The sequence below is a fragment of the Periplaneta americana genome, chromosome 9 (genome assembly GCF_040183065.1).
Source record: "Periplaneta americana isolate PAMFEO1 chromosome 9, P.americana_PAMFEO1_priV1, whole genome shotgun sequence".
In the NCBI taxonomy this organism is placed as follows: Eukaryota; Metazoa; Arthropoda; class Insecta; order Blattodea; family Blattidae; genus Periplaneta; species Periplaneta americana.
Window position 1 is genome coordinate 73,867,486 of NC_091125.1, and position 26,837 is coordinate 73,894,322.

Consider the following 26,837-nt stretch of genomic DNA (forward strand, 5'->3'; position numbering starts at 1 on the left):
AGTCTCATATGGGACATGTGTTCATCGAGAATGGAAATCTCAATGCTCACTCCTATAGTGAGAAAATTCTTACTCTCCATGTTGTACCATATGCATTGGGGACGAGTTCATTTTTATACATGATAATTCATACCTCCATGCTGCATGCTGTGTATCAGAGTAGCTTGACATTGTGGGGATTGTTCAACTACAGTGGCCAGCACACAGCCCTGATCTACATCCCATTGAATACATATTCCCATGTTGAGTAGGTGCATCCGAGGTCGGGTTCCTGCTCCAGAGACTCTACTTCAGTTTCATGCAGCACTCCATGAGGAATGAGATAATATTCCACAAGAGAACATCCGTGCCATGATCGAAAGTATGCCCAGGAGAATGACAGCTGTAATTAGGACCAGAGGGGGTTGCATGAAATACTGAGCATATGTTTCACTTGAATTATGAATAATTCTGTAATTTTTGTAGACCATATCTTCCTCTTTAGTTTAGTAAATTGTAATGCTGGTGTAAAATTCGATCAAGTAAGGATTGTAATACACTTATGCATATTTCCTAAAAAAATCATGTAAAATTAGTGTTAACTGTGTGTATGGTATAAAAATATATAAAAGTTTAAGAAATAAGTTCCACATTGTTGCAAAAACTATCAGTTTTATAATTACTACATAATTGAGGTTGAAACTTAATTTTATCTTAATTTTCCAGGGGATATCTTTTTTTTTTCTTTCTTTCTTTTGCTAATCAGTATATGATTATGTTTCGTGATCAGAACATAATACAAAATGGAAATATAAAAATTGGAAATTTATTCTTTCAAGAGGTGGAGCAACAGTAACAAATATAAATTACACTCAATACACTTTATGATTATTAGTTACAACCAACACAATATTGTATAGTGTAGTGTGTAGTATGAAGTTGCCAGTGGTTGCAGTATGGCAGGAGCTTCAACTATTACTATACTGTAAGTGCCTGGGCACTTAATTTATGGAAATCTTTTATGGTATGAATTATCCGATTTTTTTGATTAACCTTTCTGTCCACCCCCTTCATTACCACGGATAGTAGAGATTCTGCTGTGTAGTTGTATAATTATGCACAACCTGTTTTCACCTGTGCTTTTGCCATTTTTTATGAGTTGCGAGGCTGTGTTTAATTCTTTCATAGTTACAGTATCTTATATGTTATTGTCTGAATGCTTATAATATTTGAGTGTTTTTGATCATTTTAAGGGTGTCCCATAATTCTTTATAATACTGTAAGAATTTAGTTTCATCGATGTCGCCACTTAATTTTGCAGCTTCCTTTCTATCTTTGGATATAAATTTCAAAATGTTTTCTATACACTAGATTTTTTTTTTCCATAAATATCATGTTCTAAATTATTCATAAATTTCTCCCAGGAAATTCTTTTCTTTTTCATCTCTCATTTTGCAATTGCTGCTTTTCTTTTACATTTTGGTTTATCTTCTAATTTGTTGAAACTTAGCCATTTTTATAAGTGTGTTTCTTTTCTGCAATTGTTTAATACCTTCATCCCATATTTTTAAGTATTTTCTATTTTTATTATATATTTTTTATTGTCCCAAAAGAGTTTCAAATGCTGCAGTTGTTAATATTTGCTTTAAAATTTCCCATTCTTTTCTGATATTGTCATCTGGATTTTGTGCTTCATTTAAATGTTGGGTCAGTCTTCGAGTATATAGCCATTTTGTACTTTCGTCGTTTAAGAGTCTAATTTTGAAAATTTTTCCTGTATTTGACATTTCTTGTTTTTTATTCTGTTTAACCAATGAGGAGGGAAATTAATTTTTGCACCTAAAAGGTAATGGTCTGTATTCAGTTCAACTCCACTATAGACTCCAACATCTTCAATTATATTATTTCTGAAGATCCATCGAGTTTCTTTCTATGAGACTTGCCAGTGATGTCATTTGAGTGAGTTACAAGCTCAAAGCAGGGTAAGTTTAGTGGTGGGGCTGCCAGCTTGAAGCCTCTGGATATGCTTGCTGAGTAGGTCCAGTTTTAAGGAACCAGACACTCGCCCTCTCCCATATGCTGCAGATAACTGCATTGCCCAGGGATCACAACATGGACATGGGAGTAGGATTTGTCAACAGAGCTACTATTATTATTATTATTATTATTATTATTATCATCATTTCTGTATATCGGTCTTTAAGTGTTGGTGTAAATATTTGAACTTCTACATAGCCTTTGTAGATTACAAGAAAGCCTTCAACTCTGTAGATCATGCAGAATCCTTCAAGCGTTGAGTAGACAAGGAATCTAGGAGAAGTATGTTAGGATACTGGAGGAAATATACTGAAACTCCAAGACAAAAATCAGACTAGATACGGAGGAAGAAGAATTTCCACTACAACGAGGAGTAAAGCAGTGAGGCCCAATCTTGCCCAAGCTGTTCACCAGCCTGCTAGGGAACTTGTTCCAGAAGCTCAAATGGGAAAACTTCGGCATCAGCACAGATGGAAGGATGCTATCAAATCTACGCTTTGCAGACGATATCGTCTTGTTTGCAAAATCAGCTAGAGAATTGAACATGCTTGAAGAACTGAACAACGTGAGTAGAGAAGCGGGGGTACCCATGAACCCAAGCAAGACAAAATTGATGACAAACAGAATGGAAACACAAGTACAAGTGAGTGGGAAAACCCTAGAATTTGTCAAAGATTACATCTACCTTGGGCAGATGATATCATTTCAGAATGCATGCACTACAGAAATCAACAGGAGAATAACCTTAGGTTGGAGGAAGTACTGGAGCATGAAATTTATTTTTGAAGACAAGTTCCAAAACTTGAACATCAAGAAACAAGCACTCGAGCACTGTATAATACTCACACAACTTTATGGGTGCCAAACATGGTCGCTCACAGAAAGAGAAAACTAAAACTATAAAGATGCCAGTAAAAAATGGAATGTAGAAACACCGAAATATCTCTGAGATAAAGTGCCAGCAATGGAAGATGACTGGCCTACAAGATGTCGTGATGGCAGCTTCAGCAACTGAAGTGGAAGTGGGGAGGTCACATGAGCAGACTGAACACGTCAAGATGGGCATATGTGACAACCATGTGGAATCCAAGAATGGGGGAGGACAGTGGGAAGACCGAGAACCCGATGGAGCGACTTCTTCAGGAGGGAAGCTGGTAGACAGTGGACAAGAATGGCGACATGCAGGACAACATGGCAGATGCTCGGAAGAAGATGAACAGATCCTAATTGACAGAAAGTGGACTAACATCAAACATCTACAGTAATTATTTTCAGTGCATAACCTTTAGTGACTGAAAATGGACAAACATTAGAGACAGTAAATGAACAATCATTAAGCATCAGGGTAATAACTTTTTTAATCAGTACAATAGACTCATCAGGAATAGCTTCCCGGCGAGTATAAGGAGAGCTCATCCTGCTTGATGCAGGAGGCCCTTGCCCTAATGGGATGTAGTGAGCTTATTTATTTATTCATTTATTTATAATGAAGAAATTAATCATTTTTTTGTGTCCTTACAGCCTACCGATAATTTTATGTGGTGATATTAATATAGATATTATAAATCTGTATACTAATACTAAAACTCAGTTGAGTTCAGTTAATTGCTTCTGTTTAAATACATAACTTACTACAGGTGAATCCGTTTGGACAATGTGTGTACATGTATATATTTTTATTTTGGTCCTGAAAGATACAAAATAACATAACAAATGACACAGGCTGTCGTTAGTGTTGCTTCCATCAGAAGGGCAGTAAAGCCAGAGATTCCACATTGTAGATTTACATTACGTAAAATAATCTGAATCTAGAAAAACTTGCCACGCAATTGTCTTTCTCTCTAGAGAGTTCTCAGCTTAGCAGACAGATGTCTCTGTAAGTCATCTCAATTGCAACAGAAATCACAGAAAGATGTCTGACAATCAGATCAGAGGTCTCGTCTGGACAAAGCTGGTCTCGACAGAAAAAGTGGGATGAAAAAGGCATTCATTGTAACAATGTATAAAGAATTGAAAGGCCACTGTTATAAGTTATTCAGATATTTCACGTGGGACACCTCTGAGTAGTCTTTTACTTTAGGAGCGATTTTATGTAGAATGTTTTAATTTACTGTAGCTTTGAAGAAGGACTGGCTATTACTCTATATGTGAGCATGTCCATGGCTGCAAACCCAAATAAGTATAAAACTTACATATTCAGCTTTTCTCTGGTAATTTCTTTGATATCATTCTTTAGTGTATGGTACATACTAAGTTACATGAGCTACAAATGTGTTATATCTTAGCCATTACATAGTACTTTGCATGTTTGTAACAGACTCTAGAGTAGGAAGTTTTGTCCCATTCTTTTTAAGAGGAGGTCACTGGTATTTAATATAAGGTTAAAATATATATGCAGGAAGGTGAGAGGTTGTGGGTGCATTCTCAACAATTTCGGGTATTGCTCAGTTGAACAGTTATGAACAAATATATTGGAACTCGATCTGAAGCAGATTGTGTTAGATTTGTATTGAATAACTGGTTGCATGGTAGGTTTCTTCCAATTATTTCACTTTCCCTTTTAAATGAGCTACAAATATGCTATGTCTTCAGTCATTACATAATGCTTTGCATGTTTGTAATCGAGACTCTAGAGTAGGGACTTTTGTTACATTCTTGTTAATAGAAGGCCACTGGTATCAATATAAGGTTAAAATATAATATGCAGGAAGGTGAGAGATTGTGAGTGCATTCTCAACAATTTCGGGTATAGCTCAATTTAATAGTTCTCAACAAATATATTGGAACTTGATCTCAAGCAGATTCTGTTAGATTTGTAGTAAATTGCTGCTGTGTGTTAGCTTTCTTCCACTTATTCCATTTTCCGTTTAATCCATATTCCATCATAACTGTGAACTGGTCTGTAGTTCAAATGTATTCTTAAAGAACTATCCCTCTACCTCAGCAGGGACCATATTACTTTATTTACTGGAATAATTCTTGCATAACTGAATCTCTGTACTTGATAACATTATTACATAAATAGAATATTACTGTGTGAAGCGTTATCTTTAGTTTATAAATACTCTTGTAGAAAGAAAAAATGACCTACTTAAAGATGTCTTCATGGTATCCATGTGGTACAAGTGTACCGAAATTTTGCATCATATTATCTTTATGATTCTTCTTACTGTTTTCCCTTCTATGCCTTTGGAATGAATCTAACCTTATTCTGCTATTATCTGTTTCTAATTGCAGATAATGATGTATGGTAACAACAAATAATTTTCCAGTGTTTACCACACATGAATATATGGAAAAGACTTCGGCAAAGACTTGTACTCGAAGTGTGTGGTAATTCAGTGGTATAATGTTGACAACAGAACAAAAGTTACTGTGTTCAAGTCCCACTCATTGCTTGATTTATTTTTTTACTATAAGTTTATATTCAGTTTGACCCCATATGCAGGAAGTGTGAGAGACAAGTGGAATCTTCTCTCCACATATTATGCAATTATGAGCCTTTGTCCACAATCAGTTATATCCTCTTGGGCTTGGATAGGGTATAGGGAAAGCAAACCCGAGAGCAATCCTGGCCTTCAAGGAGGCTTCGGAACTTGAGTAAACTTTCCCAGTTCCCCAGGGCACAATGGACTCATTTAAAGTGTCTATGTGCACAGGACTGAAAGGGCTTGACCTATTTCAAGCCATACATTCATTATATTTAGTTTCATGTGATATTAATTTTATTTCACTATCGCTGTCTAATATTTAGCCCTTATTGTCTCTTATTAGTATGGCAATTTACGTTTCTAACGACTATTTAATATTACTTTGGTCAAGAATGGGAATCTTTCAAGTTCACCTGCATCTCGTTGCTATGGAATTCCAGCTTGCACCAGTTGACATTGGGTAGTGCAATACAGGGCTTCCAGGATTTCCACTCATCAACAAGGGTTGGCATTGTGTCATGTTTCAAATCAAGCTCAGGATGCCATGCTGGTCCTGAACTTGAATTGCTCAATTCCAACCAACTGAAATACATCAGTAATTTTCCTGGGTATTTGAGAATTGCAAGGAACTGTCAGAAGGATGCTGGCCTCAGCTGTAGAAGCCCAGCTGTGAAGGAGCAGCTCTCCAAGGACCACTTACACTAATAGCTCACATTCACCTAAGATAATATGGATCAAAAGTAGGAAAATACAATTTTCTTAGACAAATCCCTGTTTTCTTCAGCAAATGATGAGCCAGTACGAGTTTTTCAGTCCGCAGGGACCCAATACAATGCAAAATATATTAAAGAATGTGCACACTCTGATAGCGATGGTCCCTTCAGTGTGACAAATGTACCCGATGGGGGTTATTCTTTTCCATCAGGACCAGTCATCAGTCCATAAGGCAGGGCTAGTCCCAATCATTGGCTGGTTGACAAATGAGGTGGAGGTGCCTGGATTGGCCTTCTTGTGGGTCTGATTCCATCCCATCAGAAACATGACCGATAACTGGCCTGACCCACTCCCAGCATCTAAAGACGCCTTTTGTGTTATGATACTAGATGCCTGTGAAGAGGTGGTCCAGGGCGAATGCTGTGCAGTTTGTCTTGTCAGATCCTTGCCTGAGAGGATGAGGATGGTATAGAGAATGATGGATACTGGATGCATTATTGAATGGTAGTCCAATATGGTGCCTATTTAAACAGTTCTTTTCAGAACTACAGCACATGCATTATGTCCAGACACTCCCCCACTCTTCCTACCGAGCTGCGCACGAGATCAGATGAGTCTACTTACGAATTATAGAAAAATGGGTTAGTCACTGCCTTGAACTCAGTAGACACATGCCCGACCTTCCCTTCTACTCTACCCCCTCTACAGAAACGTTGTTCCTGTACTGCACGTCGCGAGTGTCTTGACAAAATGCATGAGCTGTAGCTACCTAAATATTCAAAACATCTGGTCAACAGTGTTGACTGGTTGTAGAAAATAAATATGGAAGTGATATTATGATAAAGTGTGTGTGCGTGCATGCACGCTAGGATGTGTTCTATTGTTTCTTCTTCTGTTAAACATTTTTGACATAGTGGTGCCTCTGATGATTTAAAGCATTGCAGATAAGATTCCGTAACAAGGTGTCCAATTCTAGCCCGTGTAGCAAAAGTTTGTATCTGTCTGGGAATATCACAGTAGATTTTAATATTTTTGAGTTGTTTCAAAATTTTCCATAGTGCTCTTCCTATTTGTCCACATAACCAATCTTCTGTCCATTGCCTTTTTATCATGTTATGAATATTATTTATTATTCTGTCAAGGGAATCTGTAGATTGTGGTATTGGTAAAAGGTTTGATGCTGTTTTTGCTTTTTCGTGTGCTATCTCGTTACTTTTACTTTGCATTCCACAGTGGCCTGATATCCATTTTTAGAAAGTAGATTTATTAATTGTACAATAGGTATAATTCTGAATGCATAAGTAGTTGGTGTGTATTGACTATTGTTTGAAGGGCTGTTTTTGAGTTTGTGAATATGCAGATCTGTATAATGAGAAGCTTTGCAATATTGTAGAGCTGCATCAATAGCAAGTAACTCTGTGTCAAGGCTTGAAACAGAAGAGCATGGGGTGAAATATTTTCACGTAAAACGGAAGCTGTGAAAGTACACAAAAAGTGTGTGAAATTTATTTCGTAACTGTACAACCTGACGACAGACTCTTCAAATATCAGTATTGGTCATTTTTTTCTTTTTATGAGTGTACATGCTCACAGTTAGTGACTTACCGAACTGGAAGGGTTGTTCTATGAATAATTTCTCCTGTTTTTTTTTTCTTTTTTAATACTATAAGAGCAAGGAAAATCCAGTTTATTTATATCATAGTTCAGGCCTTCATTCACTTACTGTTTCTCCCCCACAAAATCACCTCAGTACTCAGGTCTTTGTATACATGTGCTGTAATGTTACCAATCTGAGTGAGCCACTTCTTATCAGCGTTGATTATAGCATCAGCATCAGAAAAACAAATCAGATGGAGCAAGATTAGCACTATACAGTGAACATAGCAAAATAGTCTTAAAATTTTGCATTGCACTCTCTTGTGAAGATGCTGTATGGTGCTTCATGTTGGCCTGCTGAAGAGGAATGTCCCCCCCCCCCCCCCAAAGGCGAATTCAGATCTCAGTATAGCTGCATTTATCATGCATTCTTGTTTCGCGGTCCTTAAAGATTACTGGTGCTAGACATTATGTTACATTGCTGATATTGTCACTCTGTTCCCCATAAAGTTTTTTTTTAAAACTGATGAATATGAATTTTTACGTTGTATTATTCTTTTAGGAACTCTGTAATGCGTTGCTGTTTTAAATGAATGTTGAAATCAGTCTCCAATTTGTTTCACTGCTGCAGCTACTGCATATCGTCTGGAGAAACGAAATGAAAGTTGCAGATTAAATATTTACATAGGGCAGTCAAAATTTCTTTTTACACTTGATTGTAAGAGCAATCCTTAAGTGTAGGTACTAATGGCACAACCATATACATTAGACTGGTTGAAATTCGATATTCATCAGAGCCTATATGGTTTGTCATGGAAAAAGAAAAGCACCTGTGGGGCAGACTCAGAGTTCTTTTTTTTTTTTTTTTTAGCCTGTCTATAATTCCAGCTCATTGCTGTGAATAGCCTCTATAATTTAAAACATCGTTGAAAAATATTTATCTTTAGTACCACAGAATTGTCTGGTGTTATTCCTTTCATATAGAATGTAAACTTAGACTTGTACTTATACAATGCTGTAGGATGTATTCTGACTGACACAAGACGTGATATTTAATCTGTGAATTCATCATTGGCCTTACAGACATCTTTACGGATTTGGATTTGCACCTGCAATGTTCACAATTTCTAGAATCTTTTAAGGTGTATTTTTAAATTTCTTCTTGTTGGGGTATTTAGCATGTTTTTTTGTCTTGAATGTGGGCGAAGAGAACCCACTCTTTGCCCATTCAACTGACCTAGTTGTAGCAGAGATGAAATTTCTCACCAAATTGACAGCATTGCGAGCTTTCTAGTGAACAACACTGGATCAGGTTTTCTCTGAATGCTCTGATTTTATCTGTCTTTCATATTCCACCATTGCTTGTCACCATATTATTATAATTGATTCTGAATAGTCTTTGTAATTGGAAAAGAATGCTAAATATCTACATTGCCATCCATTTTGATGCGACTTTTTTTCAAACAGTTGCACAAAATGTATAGTTCTATGTGCTCCAAAAGACACAAAATAAACCATTGCCTTGTGTTGCAGCTGAGAGACGGAGACAACTGAGACTGAGTTTCTCTCCTGGAAACTTTTCATTTGGAGGAAGCGGTGGTACCACCTCTTACCAACCCATAATGTGAGTTTCATCAGTTTAAATTAATTTGAAAGTAAACTAATGTTTTATAGTTTTAACAAGAAAAGCATTAGTGTTTTTCATTGAGGAGAGTTTTTTCTATGGATTATTCTGTTGTTAAAGATGGTCAGAATAGTAAATGTAGTTCTGGATGTTCGAATATTGTTTATTTTTATTGAATTAGTATAAATTACCTTCATTTTCTCAAATAAATATGATACTTTGAAGTTAGGACCTATCATCATCATTATGTAAACCTACTTATTGGAGTTATAATTGTCTAGACAGTAATTACTGTTTTGTATGGTTGTGAAACTTGAACTCTCACTTTGAGAGAGGAACAGAGATTAAGGGTGTTTGAAAATAAGGTTCTTAGGAAAATATTTGGGACTAAGAGGGATGAAATTACAGGAGAATGGAAAAGTTACACAGTGCAGAACTGCCGCATTGTATTCTTCACTTGACATAATTAGGAACATTAAATCCAGATATTTGAGATGGGCAGGGCATGTAGCATATATGGGCGAATCCAGAAATGCATATAGAGTGTTAGTTCAGAGGCCGGAGGGAAAAAGACCTTTTGGGGAGGCCGAGACGTAGATGGGAAGATAATATTAAAATGGATTTGAGGGAGGTGAGATATGATGATAGAGACTGGATTAATCTTGCACAGGATAGGGACCAATGGCAGGCTTATGTGATAGTGGCAATGAACCTCCAGGTTCCACTGCTGTGGAATTATCAGAAAATTAAATTATTTTAATAGCAGTTGCGGCACAAATGTATTAATAAAAATGATTATTAAATGTGTGCAAATAAGTGAGGAGTCACAGAATTTACATGATTTGATAATGTTAAGAAAATTATATCATTCAATAAGTGAGAAGATACAGAATTTACATGATTTCATCAGATTAAGAAAAATACATCATTCCTGCTCAAGAGGAACCGTAATGTTTAATTTTAGGTGGTATGATATTGCTCTGAGGTAAAGCTTCACATTCCCCTGGTACTTATAAGCTGATAAGATCATATTGTAGCACCCTTCGTTGATTTGTTTCGTATTTCGTGTTTATTCGGCATCTGACATTCACATGACCAGCCTGTATTTGCAGTATCTGATGTTCTGTTTCATTTTGTTCTTGTGGTCGAGAAATCGCCAAATACTAACATGGTGGACAGATACTATCCTCTGGAACCTCGAATATAACCCTTCAACTATGTGTTCGTTGTCGGATGGTGGCCATGGAAAGTTGATTAAGCATTCTATTCCTCTGGTGGAAATCTAGGAGCAACAGCTCTTCGTCTATCTCTTACATAAACATGTTTCATATAATCCACAAGCTCGAGAAGATCCTCATGGATGTCCTCATACAGAATGTCAAATGTGGCTTGTATGTCTGGAAGAGGAATGAACAACATGGCCAATAGTTCCTGCATTTGCTGTCTGCATGTTATTTTGTCTACTGTTGCAGCAGTTTCTTTGGTCGCAGTATCATACTGGAATTGCATTGCTATGTGGACATTTTGACCATGTGGACATTTTGGTATGGACTAGTTGCCTTATGGACGTTTCTGGTGGTGGACCTTTTGGGTTGGACGATATAGTGCAGGACAATATGGTATGGAAATTTTGTGCATTGGCCATTCTACGATGGACATCATGTCTGCTGTATTGTTTACATTCCATGGTATTTGTACATCGCTTCACAGCTAGAATATGGAACATGTATAATTAATACTACAAAGTATTAATTATAGGCACAGTCTAGTTGAAATATATACAGAAGATTTTTACAATATACTAGTACAACATGTGGGGTTAGTATTGATACTTAATACAAGACAGAAATATTCATGCAGTGTTGCTGAATGTCATAAATTCACCTACAGAATAGAAGGCGTTAGAAATTAGGTACTTCTTTAATTGGCCTTAAATAGTCTTATGTTTTGAGTTTGATTTTTTATATCCATAGGGAGGCTATTAAAAATGTTTACTGCCATGTATCACACTCCTTTTTGATAGCACCATAGACTTGCCGATGGAGTGTGAAAGTCTTTTCTTTTTACGAGTATTTATGCTATGAACTGTTGGATTAGTTACAAAGTTTTCACGATTACATACGAGGCAGTTTATTAATGAAAAAATATACTGACAAGCCTTGGGCATTATTTGTAATTTTTTGTTAAATGGTCCTACACTATTCCCTAGATTTGGCACCTACTATTATTGTAATTACTCTTTTTTGTAGTAGGAATATACTGTTAGTATCTGTAGAATTTCTCTAGAATATTATTCCAGTTCATCGCTGTGGAGTAACGGTTACCATGCCTGACTGAACGGACCCAAGTTCAAATTCTGGTTGGAACAAGTTACCTGGTTGAGGTTTTTCCAATGGTTTTCCTTCAACCCATTACAAGCAAATGCTGGGTAACTTTCGGCTCTGGATCCTGGACTCATTTCGCTGCTGACATTATCACCTTCATATCATTCAGATGTTAGGTAACCATGTATGTTGATAAAACTAAGTAAAATAAACCACAAAAAAATATATATTATTCCAAAACTCATTACCGAGTGGAAGTATGCCTGTGTCCCAAAAGTCCTGTAACACTTTTCTTAATTTATTATGCATAAACTACCAAACATACAGCTGTAATATGAATGATTATTAAATGTGTGCAAATAAGTGAGCTGTAATATGAATATCATATTAAAGAAGTCAAGTGGTTTGTTGTCAATGTTTGGATTACACAATGACTTGATATGAGAACCACATATAACTTGGCAGATGTCCACATGGTAATCAAACTCTTCCCATACCCTTCACAGCATATCCTCTGTTACTGTGGTGGCAGCTTCTCGAATCCTATGTTTAAGTCCTTCTAGATTTTGTAGTAAGGTTGGCACATACTTACTGTCTTCTATGTATCCCCATAGTAAAAAGTCACAGGGATTCATATGAGGGGACCTGGGGGGGGCCATTTTGTTAAACAATTATCATTTCCAGCACATCCAATCCAGCATTGAGACAGTTCATTGTTCAGATACGAACGTCATTATGATAATGGGGCTTGTCCTGCTGGAAAATAAAATTATGGAAATCTTCCTGCAATTGTGGGAACAACCATTGCTGTATCATATTCAGGTACGTAAGTCCAGTTACAGTCTTTTTGGTAAAGAAAAATGGTCCATAAAGTTTTTGGTATGACAATGGACAAAAAACATTCACTTTAGGTGAATCATGCTCATGTTTGATAACTTCATGAGGATTCTGGGTACCCCATACTCGACAGTTTGCCTGTTGACTTGGCCATTTGTATGAAACTCCCTTCCTCACTGAAAACTGCAGTATACGATTTATGAAGTCTTCATCTTCTTTTACCTATTGTTGCACTCTCTTACAAAACTCTTGACACTGTTGTTTGTCATTTGATTTTAACTACTGCAATAGCTGCAATTTATATGGCTTCATACAAAGTCTTTTATGTAGGATCCTCCACACTGTCATAAGTGGTAATCCTGCTTGAAGCTTCTTTGTCGTACTTAATTCTGAATTTCTGTAGCACTCTTATTTTTGTCGAATTTCAACACACAGAAAGCTGGCTCTACAGCAGAAGTTGCCATGTTTACAAAGAACGCCAAATGCAGTGAATAGGTGAACTAAAATCTAAACAAAACCATTTGACTTCCTCTTTAATATGACATTACATATGAAAGTTGTATTGTTTGTAGTTTTTATTTATTTATTTATTTATTTATTTAACCTGGTAGAGATAAGGCCATCAGGACTTCTCTTCCCCTCTACCAGGGGATTACAACTACAATATTAAGAATACAATTACAATTATAATTACAATTAATATTAAATTTACAAATACAATAAAAATCAAAGTACTAAAAGATTAACTGATTAATAAAAGCTAGACAGTTTATTGTAACAGTTAAGAAGAGAGAAGCATTTCTTTTATTGATTTAGTAAAAATTAAACCTACTCTACGCAGTAAGAAAATACTTAATAAGATTGCTTTTGAACGCTACTAAATTCCGACAGTCTCTGATGTCACTGGGTAGGTATTCCACAAGTGCGAGAGCGAGATTGTGCATGACAATGAATACGATGATGTCTTATGTGTTGGTATGGCTAGTATGCGGCTATTTTGCGTGCTTGTGAAGAGATTATGATATGATGACAGGTAACTGAAACGGGAGGCAAGGTAGGTAAGTGTAGAGGTGTGAAGGACTTCGAAAAGGAAAACAAGAGAATGAAAATTTCTATGTTCGTTAAGCCGTAGCCAGTTTAGAGTTTGGAAGGATGGGGTAACGTGGTCAGCGCGACGGACATCGCAGATGAAGCGAACACAAAAATTATGAACACGTAATTTTTGCGACTGGTTGACATTGAGGTCAGTCAGTAGAAAATCACAATAATCGAAGTGGGGCATTACTAGTGTTTCCACTAGTATTTTCTTGAGTGATAGCGGAAGGAATTTTCGAATGCTGTTTAAGGAATGTAGTATGGAAAGCACTTTTTTGGTAGTATGGGTTACTTGGTTATTCCAGTTTAAATGCTTATCAAAGTAAACTCCAAGGTTTTTAACACAGGAAGCAAAAGGGATTATTGTGTCGTTTAACTTGACTGGAAGAGCAGGAGTAATATTGCATAATAGACGTTGTTGTCCCACTAGGGTCCACACCTGTGGAGTAACAGTTAGCACGTATAGCCGCAAAACCAGGTGGCCCAGGTTCGATTCCCGGTTGGGGCAAGTTACCTGGTTGAGGTTTTTTCCGGGGTTTTTCCTCAACCCAATATGAGCAAATGCTGGGTAACTTTTGGTGGTGGACCCTGGAATTATTTCACCGGCATTATCACCTTCATCTCATTCAGACGCTAAATAACCTAAGCTGTTGATAAAGCGTCGTAAAATAACCTACTAAAAAATGTCCCACTAGGATTGCTTGTGATTTTCTTGCATTGAGAGTCAAACCAAACTTTCTGGCCCATGCTGATATAGATTCAAGGTCCTCGTTAAGATTTTGTATTGTGTCATTGAGTGAGTCAGGGGTTGTATGGATATAGATTTGTAAATCGTCTGCGTAGAGGTGATGCTTACAGTGCTGTAGAGTCGAGGGGATGTCATTTACGTAAATAGTGAATAGTAGTGGTGATAGAACAGATCCCTGTGGGATTCCAGAATCAACGATACTCCATGAGGAAGTTCAACTTCCAATGGAAACACACTGCTGACATTCGCTGAGATAAGAGGAGAACCAAGAAACTGTGCTTTCAGATAGTTGAAGTGATCGTAATTTTCTCGTCAGCAAGTCTATATTTACAGTGTAAAATGCTTTACTGAAGTCTAGTAGTGTCAGTATTGTAATTTTACGTTCGTCCATAGCTTTTCGGATGTCTTCCTTTACTTCCAACAGTGCAGTCACTGTACTGTGTCGAGTCCTGAAACCTGACTGATGTGTGTCCAAGAGTTCATATCTGTTTAGGTAGTCAGTGAGTTGTGTGTGTACTATCCTCTCTAACACCTTCGATAAGGTAGGTAGAATACTATTAGGTCGATAGTCGTTGGGCGTAGTCGGCATTTTAACTTTGGGTATAGGGCGCACAATGGCATTTTTCCAAGCTTTAGGAAAAATGGATGTCGTCAGTGAAGCGTTGAAAATGTGTGTCAGTGTTGGTAAGATTACTTCAAGAAGTTTGTTTATCATTGCGATACTAATGTCTTCGGAACCTGTCGCTTTGGATTTGTTGCGTTTAAGAGCTTTCTTCACGTCAGTAGGTGTAACATATGAAAAGTAAAATCTGTCTCTGAGTGGGTCAACTACCTGAGGTTCTGCCATTGTCTATAGTGTTTGTGTAATAAATTAAGAAAAGTTTTACGGGACTTCTGTAATACGGTATATACTGTTTTTAAGGTATTGATATTACTTTCTCTTGCATAGGTCTAATACCAAACATGCTGAATTTAGTTTGAAAGTAATTTCTTTAATATGATTTTTCCAATTTAATGTATTATCGATTTGTAAGCCAAGCAATTTGGTTGGTTGTTGTTTGTTAAGGACCTGTTGTTAATTATTGCGCTTCAAAATTTGCGAGGTTCAATTTGGATAGAATTTAATGTGTGTGTGTGTGTGTGTGTGTGTGTGTGTGCGCGTGCGTGCGTGCGTGCGTTTTTTTTTTATTGAAGTTATTAAGTGGATTATATCGAGACATCAAGTTTTCCTTTTCACTTGGTATTTCTAGATTTTGTTTAAGCTTTTCTACCTCTTGTATGTATTCGTTTTGGGTCCTCAATGTAAATTTAGAATCTTTGTATTTACTCCGTTTATCCCAATTTGGAAGCCGCCTTAATTTTTCATAGGTTAAAAGGGCTTGTGTTTCAAGGTCTGTTACAACTGGTTTATTAGATGTGATTATTTGCATGGCTTCAATTGGAGTAGTTTTGATTGCACCAGTGATGAGACTTAAAGCTTGGTTTTGAGTGCGTTCTAATATCTGTTTATTTGTGGTTGATGAGGTTATTAGTGCTTCACCACAGTACGTTAAGATAGGCTTTATGTATGTGTTGTAAGTTGTGTTGAGTGTACTTCTTGAGCTACCCCATTTCGTTCCTGCCAGTATTTTTAGTAATTTAAAACGATTTGTTGCCTTTGTGCTGATGTGTTCAATGTGATTTCTCCATGTGAGCTTATTGTCGAAATGTATACCCAGGTATTTTGCATTTTCAGTTCTTTGTAACTTATCATCTCTATAGTTTAGATTTATTTTCACTGGTTTCTTTCTTAATGAGAAGAGTTGAAAGTTGGTTTTTTTCTGTGTTCACTGACATCATATTATTTGAACACCAGATTTCAAGTGCCACTAACGATGACTGGATGGAATTTTGAAGTTTCTCTACTGCGTTGGTTTTATGTGACATCCAAATAACCAAATCATCAGTAAAGAGTGCTGTTTTAGTGTCATGTTTTTCCAGCTCTTGTAGTAGGTCGTTAATATATATATGTTGAATAGTGTTGTGCTTAATACTGCACCTTGAGGTAAGCCCAAGTGAGTTTGTTTATATTTAGAACTTGCTGATCCGTAAGTTGTAGAACAAAATGTTTGGGTGATGAACTCAGATATCCATCTTAACATATTGGCTTTTATGCCTAATTACTGGAGCTTTGTAATCAGTTTGTATGTCCACACCTGTGGAGTAATGGTTAGCGAGTCTAGCCGCGAAACCAGGTGGCCTGGATTCGATTCCCGGTCTGGGCAAGTTACCTGGTTGAGGTTTTCTCCGGGGTTTTCTCTCAACCCATTATGAGCAAATGCTGAGTAACTTTCGGTGTTGGATCTTGGACTCACTTCACCGGCATTATCACCTTCATCTCATGCAGACGCTAAATAGCCTAAGATGTTGATAAAGTGTCGTAAAATAACCTACTTAAATAAAAATCATATTGTATCTCCACACATTATCATATGCTGATTACAAATCAACGAATACAGCCAATGTATCTTTCTTTTTATTAAATCCATCCTTAATAGCTTGACTTAGTAAGATTATTTGTTCTTTTGTTGAGTGGTCTCTCCTAAATCCGGCTTGCTGTGTTGATAGAAGATTATTTGTTTCTAAAAACCAGTTTAATTGCTCTGATATCATCCTTTCCATGATTTTAGCTAAGTGGCTTGTTAGTGATATAGGTCTATAGCTTTCAATTTTGTCTCCGGGCTTTCCTGGTTTCAATATTGGAATAATATTGCTTTTTTTCCATTTTGCAGGTACGGCGATGTTCCAAACATAGTTATAGAAGTCAAGTAATGCATTTCTTGCTTTAATGCCTAAGTGTTTGATGAATTCTGGGTGGATATTGTCTGGGCCTGGGGCTTTTTTGTTACTAAGTTTGTTAATGGCAGTTTCTAGCTCTAATAGGTTAAAGTTGTGGTAGAAAATTTCATCAGTAGTGGTAACATTTTGATTCTGAACTTGCATTTTCTTCTTAATTTCTAATTTCATCGACTTCTGTAGCTTTCTATATTGTCTTGAGAGTTTAGGAGCAGAATAATATGTATTAAAAGCTGATGCAATTTTATAATCATCTGTTATATTTTTGTGTCCATATCTCATTGGTTGTTAATGTGTAGATTCTCTCTGTACAGTAGATATATATTTATAAACTTTGTTACTATCTTGTTTATAATCTAAATTTTCTACAAACTTATCAAATGCATTTCTTTTGGCATTTAATATACCTTTCCTAAATCTTGCAGCTTTATTTTTCCAATCAAGAAAGCTTTCCTTATCCTTATTGATTTCTGCTGCCTGCCTGGCCTGTTCTCTTTCAACTTTTAGTTTTTGTAACTCTTTTGACCAAAATGGTTTGTACATTCTAACTTTTCCTCGTGGGACATATTTCTTTTGCTGTTGGATTAATTGGATTATGTTAGTTTTGTTACAATTTAATACTAATTTATTGCCTGAGAACGAATCACACAGTAATGCATATTAATTACAATAATTCAAACAATGAAATCATCACTATTACCAATAAAATTGTGAAAAATATAATCTTCACTCTGCCTGATTCCACTTGTTCTGTGTATAACTCACATCCAATCCACCAATTGCCCCTGTCACTAAAGGTCACAAATTCACATATGGATATGCTGTCATAATCAAGCTCATAATTAGAGCTGGGATGTTTAGAGATTTATAACAGTTAAAACAGGCAGGTAAAAAAGGCATTATAAATTTTTAAAAGATGTAATATATTTTAGCAATAAATTTAAATTATATCAACGTAACTCACATATTTACTTCGTAGGTGACACATGTTTACTTATAAAATACTTTTTTTTCGTGATTAACTGTCTTTTCACAACCTTACATAACAAAACTGCTTCAGCGGTTGAAAACACATGGGCACCAAATCCACTAACATAAGCATGAAGTTTGCTTTTCAGTGGTTTACTGAATTCAGGCATTCTAGCTAACCGATCTTATACCTTCTGTCACGCGACAATAACTGACTGTTCCTCACTCAAATTTCTTTCTCCTACAATAATAAACACATGTGGCACAAAATTGTAACAGTAAGATTTGAAAATATGAAAACAAACAATTGGAAATGCTATGTGACAACTTCTATGAGAACGAGCTTAATATTTAAAATTATAAAGCTGATTGTTGGTACCCTGAAGACATGACAATATTATATTTGTAACTAGTGATGAGATAAACTGCTCTTTTGTGATCACTGTTCAACCTGTGATTGCTCTTTTATGGTCACGGTGTTCTTAGACAGTGAAACAGTGATTGAAGTGCGAAATTGCTTGAGGTGAACACTGAACAGTTCATTCTTTCCCGATCATCAGAGCATCTCACTGTGATGTTTCAATGCTCCCAATACGGTGGGAGAGGGCGAGAAAATGTTGAGGTTATGTGTTTGTACTTCACAGAAGTCAAGTGTAAGCACAATACTGAGACATAAACATAGGCATTTCATCATTTTAAAAACAGACTAAAGATTTAAAAGTCAGTATTTATTTATTTATTCGTTTATTTATTTATTTATTTAATCTAATGCTATAGACAAATTGAACATTTCACGGGTGCTCGTGTAAAGCGGGTTAAGTATGATTTCACTAAACTGGGATAAGTACAGATTTCAACTCTCCACAATTACTTTTTTCTTGTGTTAAAGGGGTTAAATCATTCTTCCATTCATGATGCAGTTACAGTACTCTGTATTTTGTGACAAAGGGGTTTTGTTCAGTACCAAAGGAGAGAAGTTTACATACCTTACAATTTGACTTAACCCCCTTTACACGAGACCCGCGAATGTCGTCTGGCTAACCAATATAATGATTGTCCATTTGATCTTGTCCATTATTCCTGAAGTGAAATATTATGTAGGAAAAGACGGAAAATTAGTAATTTTGACATATTCACACATCACTCAGAAGATGAATGAAACACTGTTATTTTTTAAATCGTCATATTTCGTAAAATTGTATTATTATTGTAATTTCACTAATTGAATAGTGTAGCCAATTAATAACGTTGCTGCTTTAAATAATGGGAATCAGATAAAGCAATGTAAAAACCTGCCAGATTTCCAGCTGTCGGCTGACAATAGTATTTTTTCGGGCTTTAAGAAATTGAAATCTGCCAGGATCAGCCTGAAATCTACTGAATTGGCTACACTGAATGTTTTGTTAAAATCGGGCACTCACAGTTCACAGGCATAGTTGTTCCCAGTGTTGTCACTAGGCAACATAAACACAGCAGCACAGCGCACGCAGTGAGAAAAGAACATGAACTGTCTCAGCTGGTGAGCAGTTTATTACTCGAACTGTGATCACTGTTTAAAGAGCTGTTTAATCACAGGTGCGATCGTGATTTTTCGATCACCGTGATAAAATCACAGGTCAGTGATTTTCTGCTCATCACTATTTGTAACTGTGTATTGTTGATCATTGTTCATATTACACTAATAGTATTAAAGCACGATTATTAGCAGATTAAGCACCGAAAGAAATTACTTTTATTTACTGTTGTTAGTAAAGTTAGTCATTGTTTCAAATATTTAAATTTCGTACACATTGCATTACAATAATAATAATTAGAAAAATTGCAAATAAACAAGAAATATTGCTTTAAAATGACAAAAAAAAATTATTAATAAGAAAAGGCAAAATTGGCAAAATAAAAATTGGCCCTATCACTTTGATTTACTCCAAATCATATTTATATCTATGCAAATAATGATTTACTTCCACCCAGTAAAAAAGGCATTTTGCCAAATATCCGGACTCTACTCATCATTAAGGACACTATTTTCTTTCTTAAACTGTTGAGCATTTGAATAAATTTTAGTTCTCAATCTGGTTGCATTGAAAACACAGCTTAGGCGACCATTTAGTTTCACAAATGATGGAAAGGACATTGTATTATACAGGGTTCGCCAGGGAAATGAGCGATTTTAAAGTGCGCGCTACAGAAATATTGTAGGTGATTGAATTTGAATTTTGCAGTTAACGGAGGAGGGCACTATGGCCCAGCACTGCGACTTTGTTCAGATCTATTGTGCTAGCTCTCTGGTGACACATTCCCAAACCCACACCGGCCAGCCACACTAAGGTTCTCTGGTCCAGGTTTTGAGCAGGCAACTCCACTCGTCCCTAGGCCAACCCCCTCCATGCATTGCCGGCTGGCGTTTGGGGAACGCTGTGGAATGATAATGAAATGGAGAAATGGTGATGGAATGATGTAAATGCCTAATTTGGGGAAAAACGGGAGGACCCCAGGAAAAACCCCAACTGCGACCTTGTCCACCATAAGTGTCACTATGGATTTTTTCGATGAAAATAATCCCAGACCTGACAGGGAATCGAACCCAGGCCGCCTGTGTGACAGTCTGAAGGTCTGACTATTCAGCCACCGCAGATGTTGATAGAAGTTGCTGTTTTCTGTTGTATTGCCGAAATTATGCCATTTACACAGTGTTACATGATCAGTCGCCATGGAACAATGGAACAGTGCACAGCTTGCATATGCAATCAAACATTTTAAAAAATAATGACAGTTACGAAGCTGCTGACAGTTCTTCTTCCGCTCAGTGGCTTTCTCTTCATAGCAGATCCTGTGACCTCGAAATTTGTAATCCGTAATTTGATTGCATGTGCGCTAAGCACAAGGTCATGACGACTGATATTGAAAAGTGTACAAAAATCTCGTCTAGCTGCCTCGTAATTGTCATTGTTTTTGTAAAATGCTTTGATTCCATATGCATGCTGTGCACTGTTCCATGGCGACTGATCATGTAACACTGCGTAAATGGCATAGTTTCGGCAATATGGCAACAGATAACAGCACCTTCTACTGCCTACAATATTTCTGCAGCGCATACTTTAAAATCACCCGTTTCTCTGTTGAACCCTGTATTTGCGGACATGTTGTCCTTGGTCAGAATAACCATCCAAAGGTAGCTGGAAGTTTGCATGCTTTTGTTTCACTCACATGCACCTGACTTTGCCCATTAGTTGTGTATGAAACTGTCAAAGATTGTGCGTGATTGTTGATTGTTCAGAGATCACTGCATTCATTGTTATATATTTGTGAATTTTAGTTAAAAATATGGCTTATGGACTGTCAGGTGAGGAATTTGGTGGAAGTTTTGGATTTAAATTAAACATTTGTAGAAAGCTGATGGACAGAAAAAGAGTGTTTTACAAGAAATGTGGAAAATCATTCAGTTTTAGTGGAAATACGAGTAGTCTTCAATATCATCTTAAATATGTTCATTCCTTCCAAGGTGTATCTACATCTACCAAGATTGCTACTTTCAGTTCATCTTCTCAATCAATGTTGGAGCATATCTAATATTGAAGCCTGTATCCTCTGTTAAACTGAAATATCGAATAAACTTGTGAAGAGGATTGTTTAGGATAGTAGGCCAGTCAAAATTGTCTCGGCTCGTGGTTTTGAAGCAGTTTCAAGTTAAGTCTTGGTTTTCACACTTATCATCTTCCTTCTAGAGACAAAATAACAAAAAATTGGTAAGTTGTGTGATACTGAAAAATCATAATTCTTAGAAGAACTGAAACATGCAGCATTTATTAGTCTCACAGGAACATTTGATCTTCAGTATCTAACTGTAGGTGCATTAGATTGACTCAATTTGGGAGCATATAATTCAGCATTATGAGTTAAGCATGTCACAGAGGAACAAAATGCCACTATTTGCACAGAAGAATTGAAAATATAGTTCATTAGTGGGGTTTGAAAGACATACATAAATAAAATTTAAAATACTTTTAAAACTGTATGTTCTTCTTTATAGCATATGGAACTATAAAATGGTATTAGGTGTTTTTTTTTTAAATCTGAAAGTTAGAATTTATAAAACATTTATATTACCGGTTGTTCTGTATGGTTGTGAAACTTGGACTCTCACTTTGAGAGAGGAACAAAGATTAAGGGTCTTTGAGAATAAGATTCTTAGGAAAATATTTGGGGCTAAGAGGGATGAAGTTACAGGAGAATGGAGAAAGTTACACAACACATTGTATTCTTCACCTGACATAATTAGGAACATTAAATCCAGACATTTGAGATGGGCAGGGCATGTAGCTGTATGGGCAAATCCAGAAATGCATATAGGGTGTTAGTTGGGAGACCGGAGGGAAAAAGAGCTTTGGGAAGGCCGAGACATAGATGGGAGGATAATATTAAAATGGATTTGAGGGAGGTGGGATATAATGATAGAGACTGGATTAAACTTACACAAGATAGGGACCGATGGCGGGCTTATTTTAGGGCGGCAATGAACTTACAGGTTCCTTAAAAGCCATTTGTAGGTAAGTATTAGGTGTTTTTGTTTAATGTTATAAACACTGTTTAAAATCGATTAAAATTCGATTAACCAGTCGAATTATCGAGTAAAGTCATTCCTTTAACCAATCACAATTTTTAGTTGTTCGACAGCTCTAATTTCAATCTCCTTGTGGACATTTGAGAAAAACTAGTGATTGGCAGGATTGACTTGAACTACTGTATATAGTTGGAACTTTTTCACCATCTAGTGAAACAACAACTTGATTATCAGTGCAATTGATTCAAACCCATCATTATTAAAGCTCGTACAAGAATTCCTCACTTTAACTGTCTATTGAAGCAAGATGTTGATTAGTAAAACATTTTATGCAGCACCATATACAAACCTTTGGTACTCCCGTATATGCCAGGCCACATCATTTACAACCAGTTGAATTATCGAGTAAAGTCATTCCTTTAACCAATCACAATTTTTAGTTGATTGACAGCTCTACTTTCAATCTCCTTGTGGACATTTGAGGAAAACTAGTGATTGACAGGATTAACTTGAACTATTGTATATGGTTGGAACTTTTTCACCATCTAGTGAAAACAACTTGATTATCATTATAATTGATTCAAACACATCGTTATTAAAGCTTGTACAAGAATTCACCACATTAATTGGTCAGTCGAAGCAAGATGTTCGATTAATAAAACATTTTATGCAGCACCATATATAAACCTTTGGTACTCCCATATTTGCCAGGCCATATCATTTACACCCTGACAGATTTTGAGCAGCTAAAAAGGATTCAAAATTATGGAACAACTTGGTCTCTATCGACCTTCAAGTGTCCCTGAGCTAGCCCTCTCCACATAGTAAAGAATTCGAAAATGTATTGATGGTTATTTTTCCATTAGTGGATACAACATAATGAGTGTTTCGTGTACTGGGAACTGTCCTTAAACCAATGAATCATTTTGAGTTTAGGAATTCTGCTTCAATTTCATGTTTTTTGCTGGTCGTGTAACAGAAATAAATTCGTCAAACATTAGCAAGAGGAGTATTCATCAAGGTTCATGGAGACTCGCATGTGCTGCTAACCTCTTTATAGACCCACTCTTACTATCACAAGGGTCTTTGCCGTGGCTTGTCAAAAAATGCTATTCTGCTGGCATTTGAAAATCTTCTTCATGGTGAAGTATGTTTGCAAAATTGTTCCTGTTTTGGTACTGCCCTGCAGCTCCATCACTGAAGTATATTTTATTAACATGTGGGAATATCTATTTTAAGCGTGATATCAGCTTCTTCTGGAAGAGATGCACTGCTGCAATATCATGTACTAAACATTCCGAAATTACGGTGAAGCAAATGCTAGTTAAACCATTTTCATCTGTTTTGTAGTAAATAACAAAGGGGTGTACTGTTGTTTGATAATTGCTACAATGACAGCCCTGAATGGCATCTTGAATTATAAAACTGTAATTTTCAGAATAACAAGCAATGACAATGAACTCTCCCTGTTTTATCTGTTTTTTCATATTTTAAATAGTTTGATTGGGTCTTTGCAACAAAATTGTGTGATTTGAATTTTTTAAGACTGATCATAAAGTAATGGACAAAATTGTCTGATGAAGTTTTAACTAAAGTCACTTGAGCTCTGTCAGTAATAGTCCATTTCTTATAGAGAATTTCTTCGGTTAAATTTTCTTCTAATAATGATGTTAATATTTCTGATACAGTTGTAGTTTTAGAACATACTTCATATTTATTCAAGTAACAATTTGGTGAGGGGTCATTGCACATCATTCTCTGTATCCAATCACTAAATTCTGCTAATGTGTTGTCATTTTTGTTTTGAAGGCTCATAAACATTAATTTTGTTTTTTAACTTTTTTACCCCCTTCTGTGACAGATTTAGTATCCTTAATCCCAGCCATTATTCTATGCTATTATCTTCTTGATAGAATCTTTTTCTAACAAGAAGAACAATATCTTAGGTAGGTTGTATTTATATAAGGGTCGCCCAAATAAAAGTGAAACTTTTGAGTAGCGTCGCTGTTCCACCAAGCGAAGCTTTATATTTGCTCTGGTAGATAGCATTGTATGTTAGGAAACAGCTGACATTATGTGAAGCAGTAGTGCTCTGTTTTCATTTCTAGAAGGACATTGTATTGTGTACAGTCATAACATGGATTCGTCCAAACAAGCTCAATGAGCAGTTATTCAATTTCTGATGGCAGAAGATGTTAGTGGAGTCGAAATTTATCGCTGTATGAAGAATGTGTACGGTAATGATTGTCTGTCACACTGTACAGTGTTTAGATGGTGTCTTGCATTTAGTGAAGGACGTGTGAGCACAAAGGATATGTCTAAATCTGGTCAAGCACACTTAGCCATCACTGTGAAATCGACTGCAGCCACAAATAACCATGTGAGGAAGAATGGTCGAATCAGCACGAGACAAATCGCGGAAACACTATCCTTGAGCAAAGGAACTGTTCACACCATTTTCCATCAACGGTTGGAATACCACTAGGCTTGCGTGCAATGGGTCCCCAAGCATCTTTCTGAGGAGCAGAAGGCTTGGCAAATGAATGCTTGCTTGGAGCATCTGCTATGTTACCAAGCAGAGGGGTGTCAGTTTCTTTCCAAGATTGTGGCCGCAGATGAAACGTGGTGTCACCACTTCAATCCAGCCACAAAATGGATGAGTATGGAATGGCGTCGTTAAATAAACCATAATTAATTAATTCTACGTCTCGGCCTCCCCAAAGGTCTCTTTCCCTCCAGCCTCCCAACTAACACTCTATATGCATTTCTGGATTCACCCAAACATTCTACATGCCCTACCCATCTCAAACATCAGGATTTTATGTTCCTAATTATGTGAAGAATACAATGTGTGCAGTTCTGCATTGTGCAACTTTCTCCATTCTTCTGTAACTTCATCCCTCTTAGCCCCAAATATTTTCCTAAGCATCTTATTCTCAAAGACCCTTAATCTGTTCCCCTCTCAAAGTGAGAGTCCAAGTTTCACAACCATACAGAACAACTGGTAATATAATTGTTTTATAAATTCTTTGACAATGAACTAGATGACAAAAGCTTCTCAACCGAATAATAACAGGCATTTCCCATATTTATTCTGCATTTAATTTCCTCCCGAGTGTCATTTATATTTGTTACTGTTTCTCCAAGATATTTGAATTTTTCCACCTCTTCGAAGAATAAATCTCCAATTTTTATATTTCCATTTCATACAGTATTCTGGTCACGAGACATAATCATATACTTTGTCTTTTCTGGGTTCACTTCCAAACCTATCGCTTTACTTGCTTCAAGTAAAATGTCTGTGTTTTCCCTAATTGTTCGTGAATTTTCTCCTAACTTATTCACGTCACCGCATAGACAAGAAGCTGATGTAACCCGTTCAATTCCAAACCCTCTGTGTTATCCTGAACTTTCCTAATGGCATATTCTAGAACGAAGTTAAAAAGTAAAGGTGATAGTGCATCTCCTTGCATTGAATTGAAAAACCATCAGATAGAAACTGGCCTAGACGGACTCTGCTGTAAGTTGCTAATTCTGTTAATTCCCTTTTGTTTCTTCTTTCAACTCTCTTATCATATCTTTAATTTCTTTCATTATGCTAACCATTTCACTAGTTACAGCTTCTTTTCCGGGTCTTTTTCGCAAGTTACTAGAGTTACCAGCCACGTAATTGCTTACATTTTCTGGAAGGTAATGCTGTTTTTAGTAGTCACGTTTTCATTATTCAGGTATTCAATCACATCTTCGGAAGTCACGAATTCAGTAGTGACACTCTCTAAAATCATGTGTTCATTAATAACAACTTTTTGAGGTTCTGTTATCTTGGTCTGTATTTCTGTAAAAAGAAGAAGAAAAGCTATCTGAAGCTCATATTTTCACGGGGTTATTTTTGTTACCTCATCACCACTTCTCTTTGCACGACATTGATTTAATGCATTTATTAAGGACCTTCGCAGTTTCTCCATGTTTCTTTTGCATTTTTAGCTGTAAAATTAGAAGCACAAATAAATATTCTAACTATGGGCTATGATATGCATAAATATATTCGTATGTCGTTCAGTATTATGGATTCATAATTTTCTGTATT

At 36.3% G+C, this 26,837-nt stretch overlaps 1 protein-coding gene across 6 annotated transcripts in view; it reads left to right on the forward strand.

Annotated features, from left to right (window-relative positions):
• Mkk4 (MAP kinase kinase 4) overlaps positions 1–26,837 on the forward strand; it is a 280,839-nt gene that overhangs the window by 43,976 nt on the left and 210,026 nt on the right. For all 6 annotated transcript variants that reach the window (XR_011333901.1, XR_011333900.1, XM_069835063.1 and 3 more), the window contains one exon: positions 9,291–9,381. Coding sequence is in view for 4 of the 6 variants with exons in the window: in XM_069835063.1 (XP_069691164.1) it covers positions 9,291–9,381 (91 nt within the window). In the remaining 2 variants the exon portion in view is untranslated. The remainder of the gene's footprint in view (positions 1–9,290; positions 9,382–26,837) is intronic.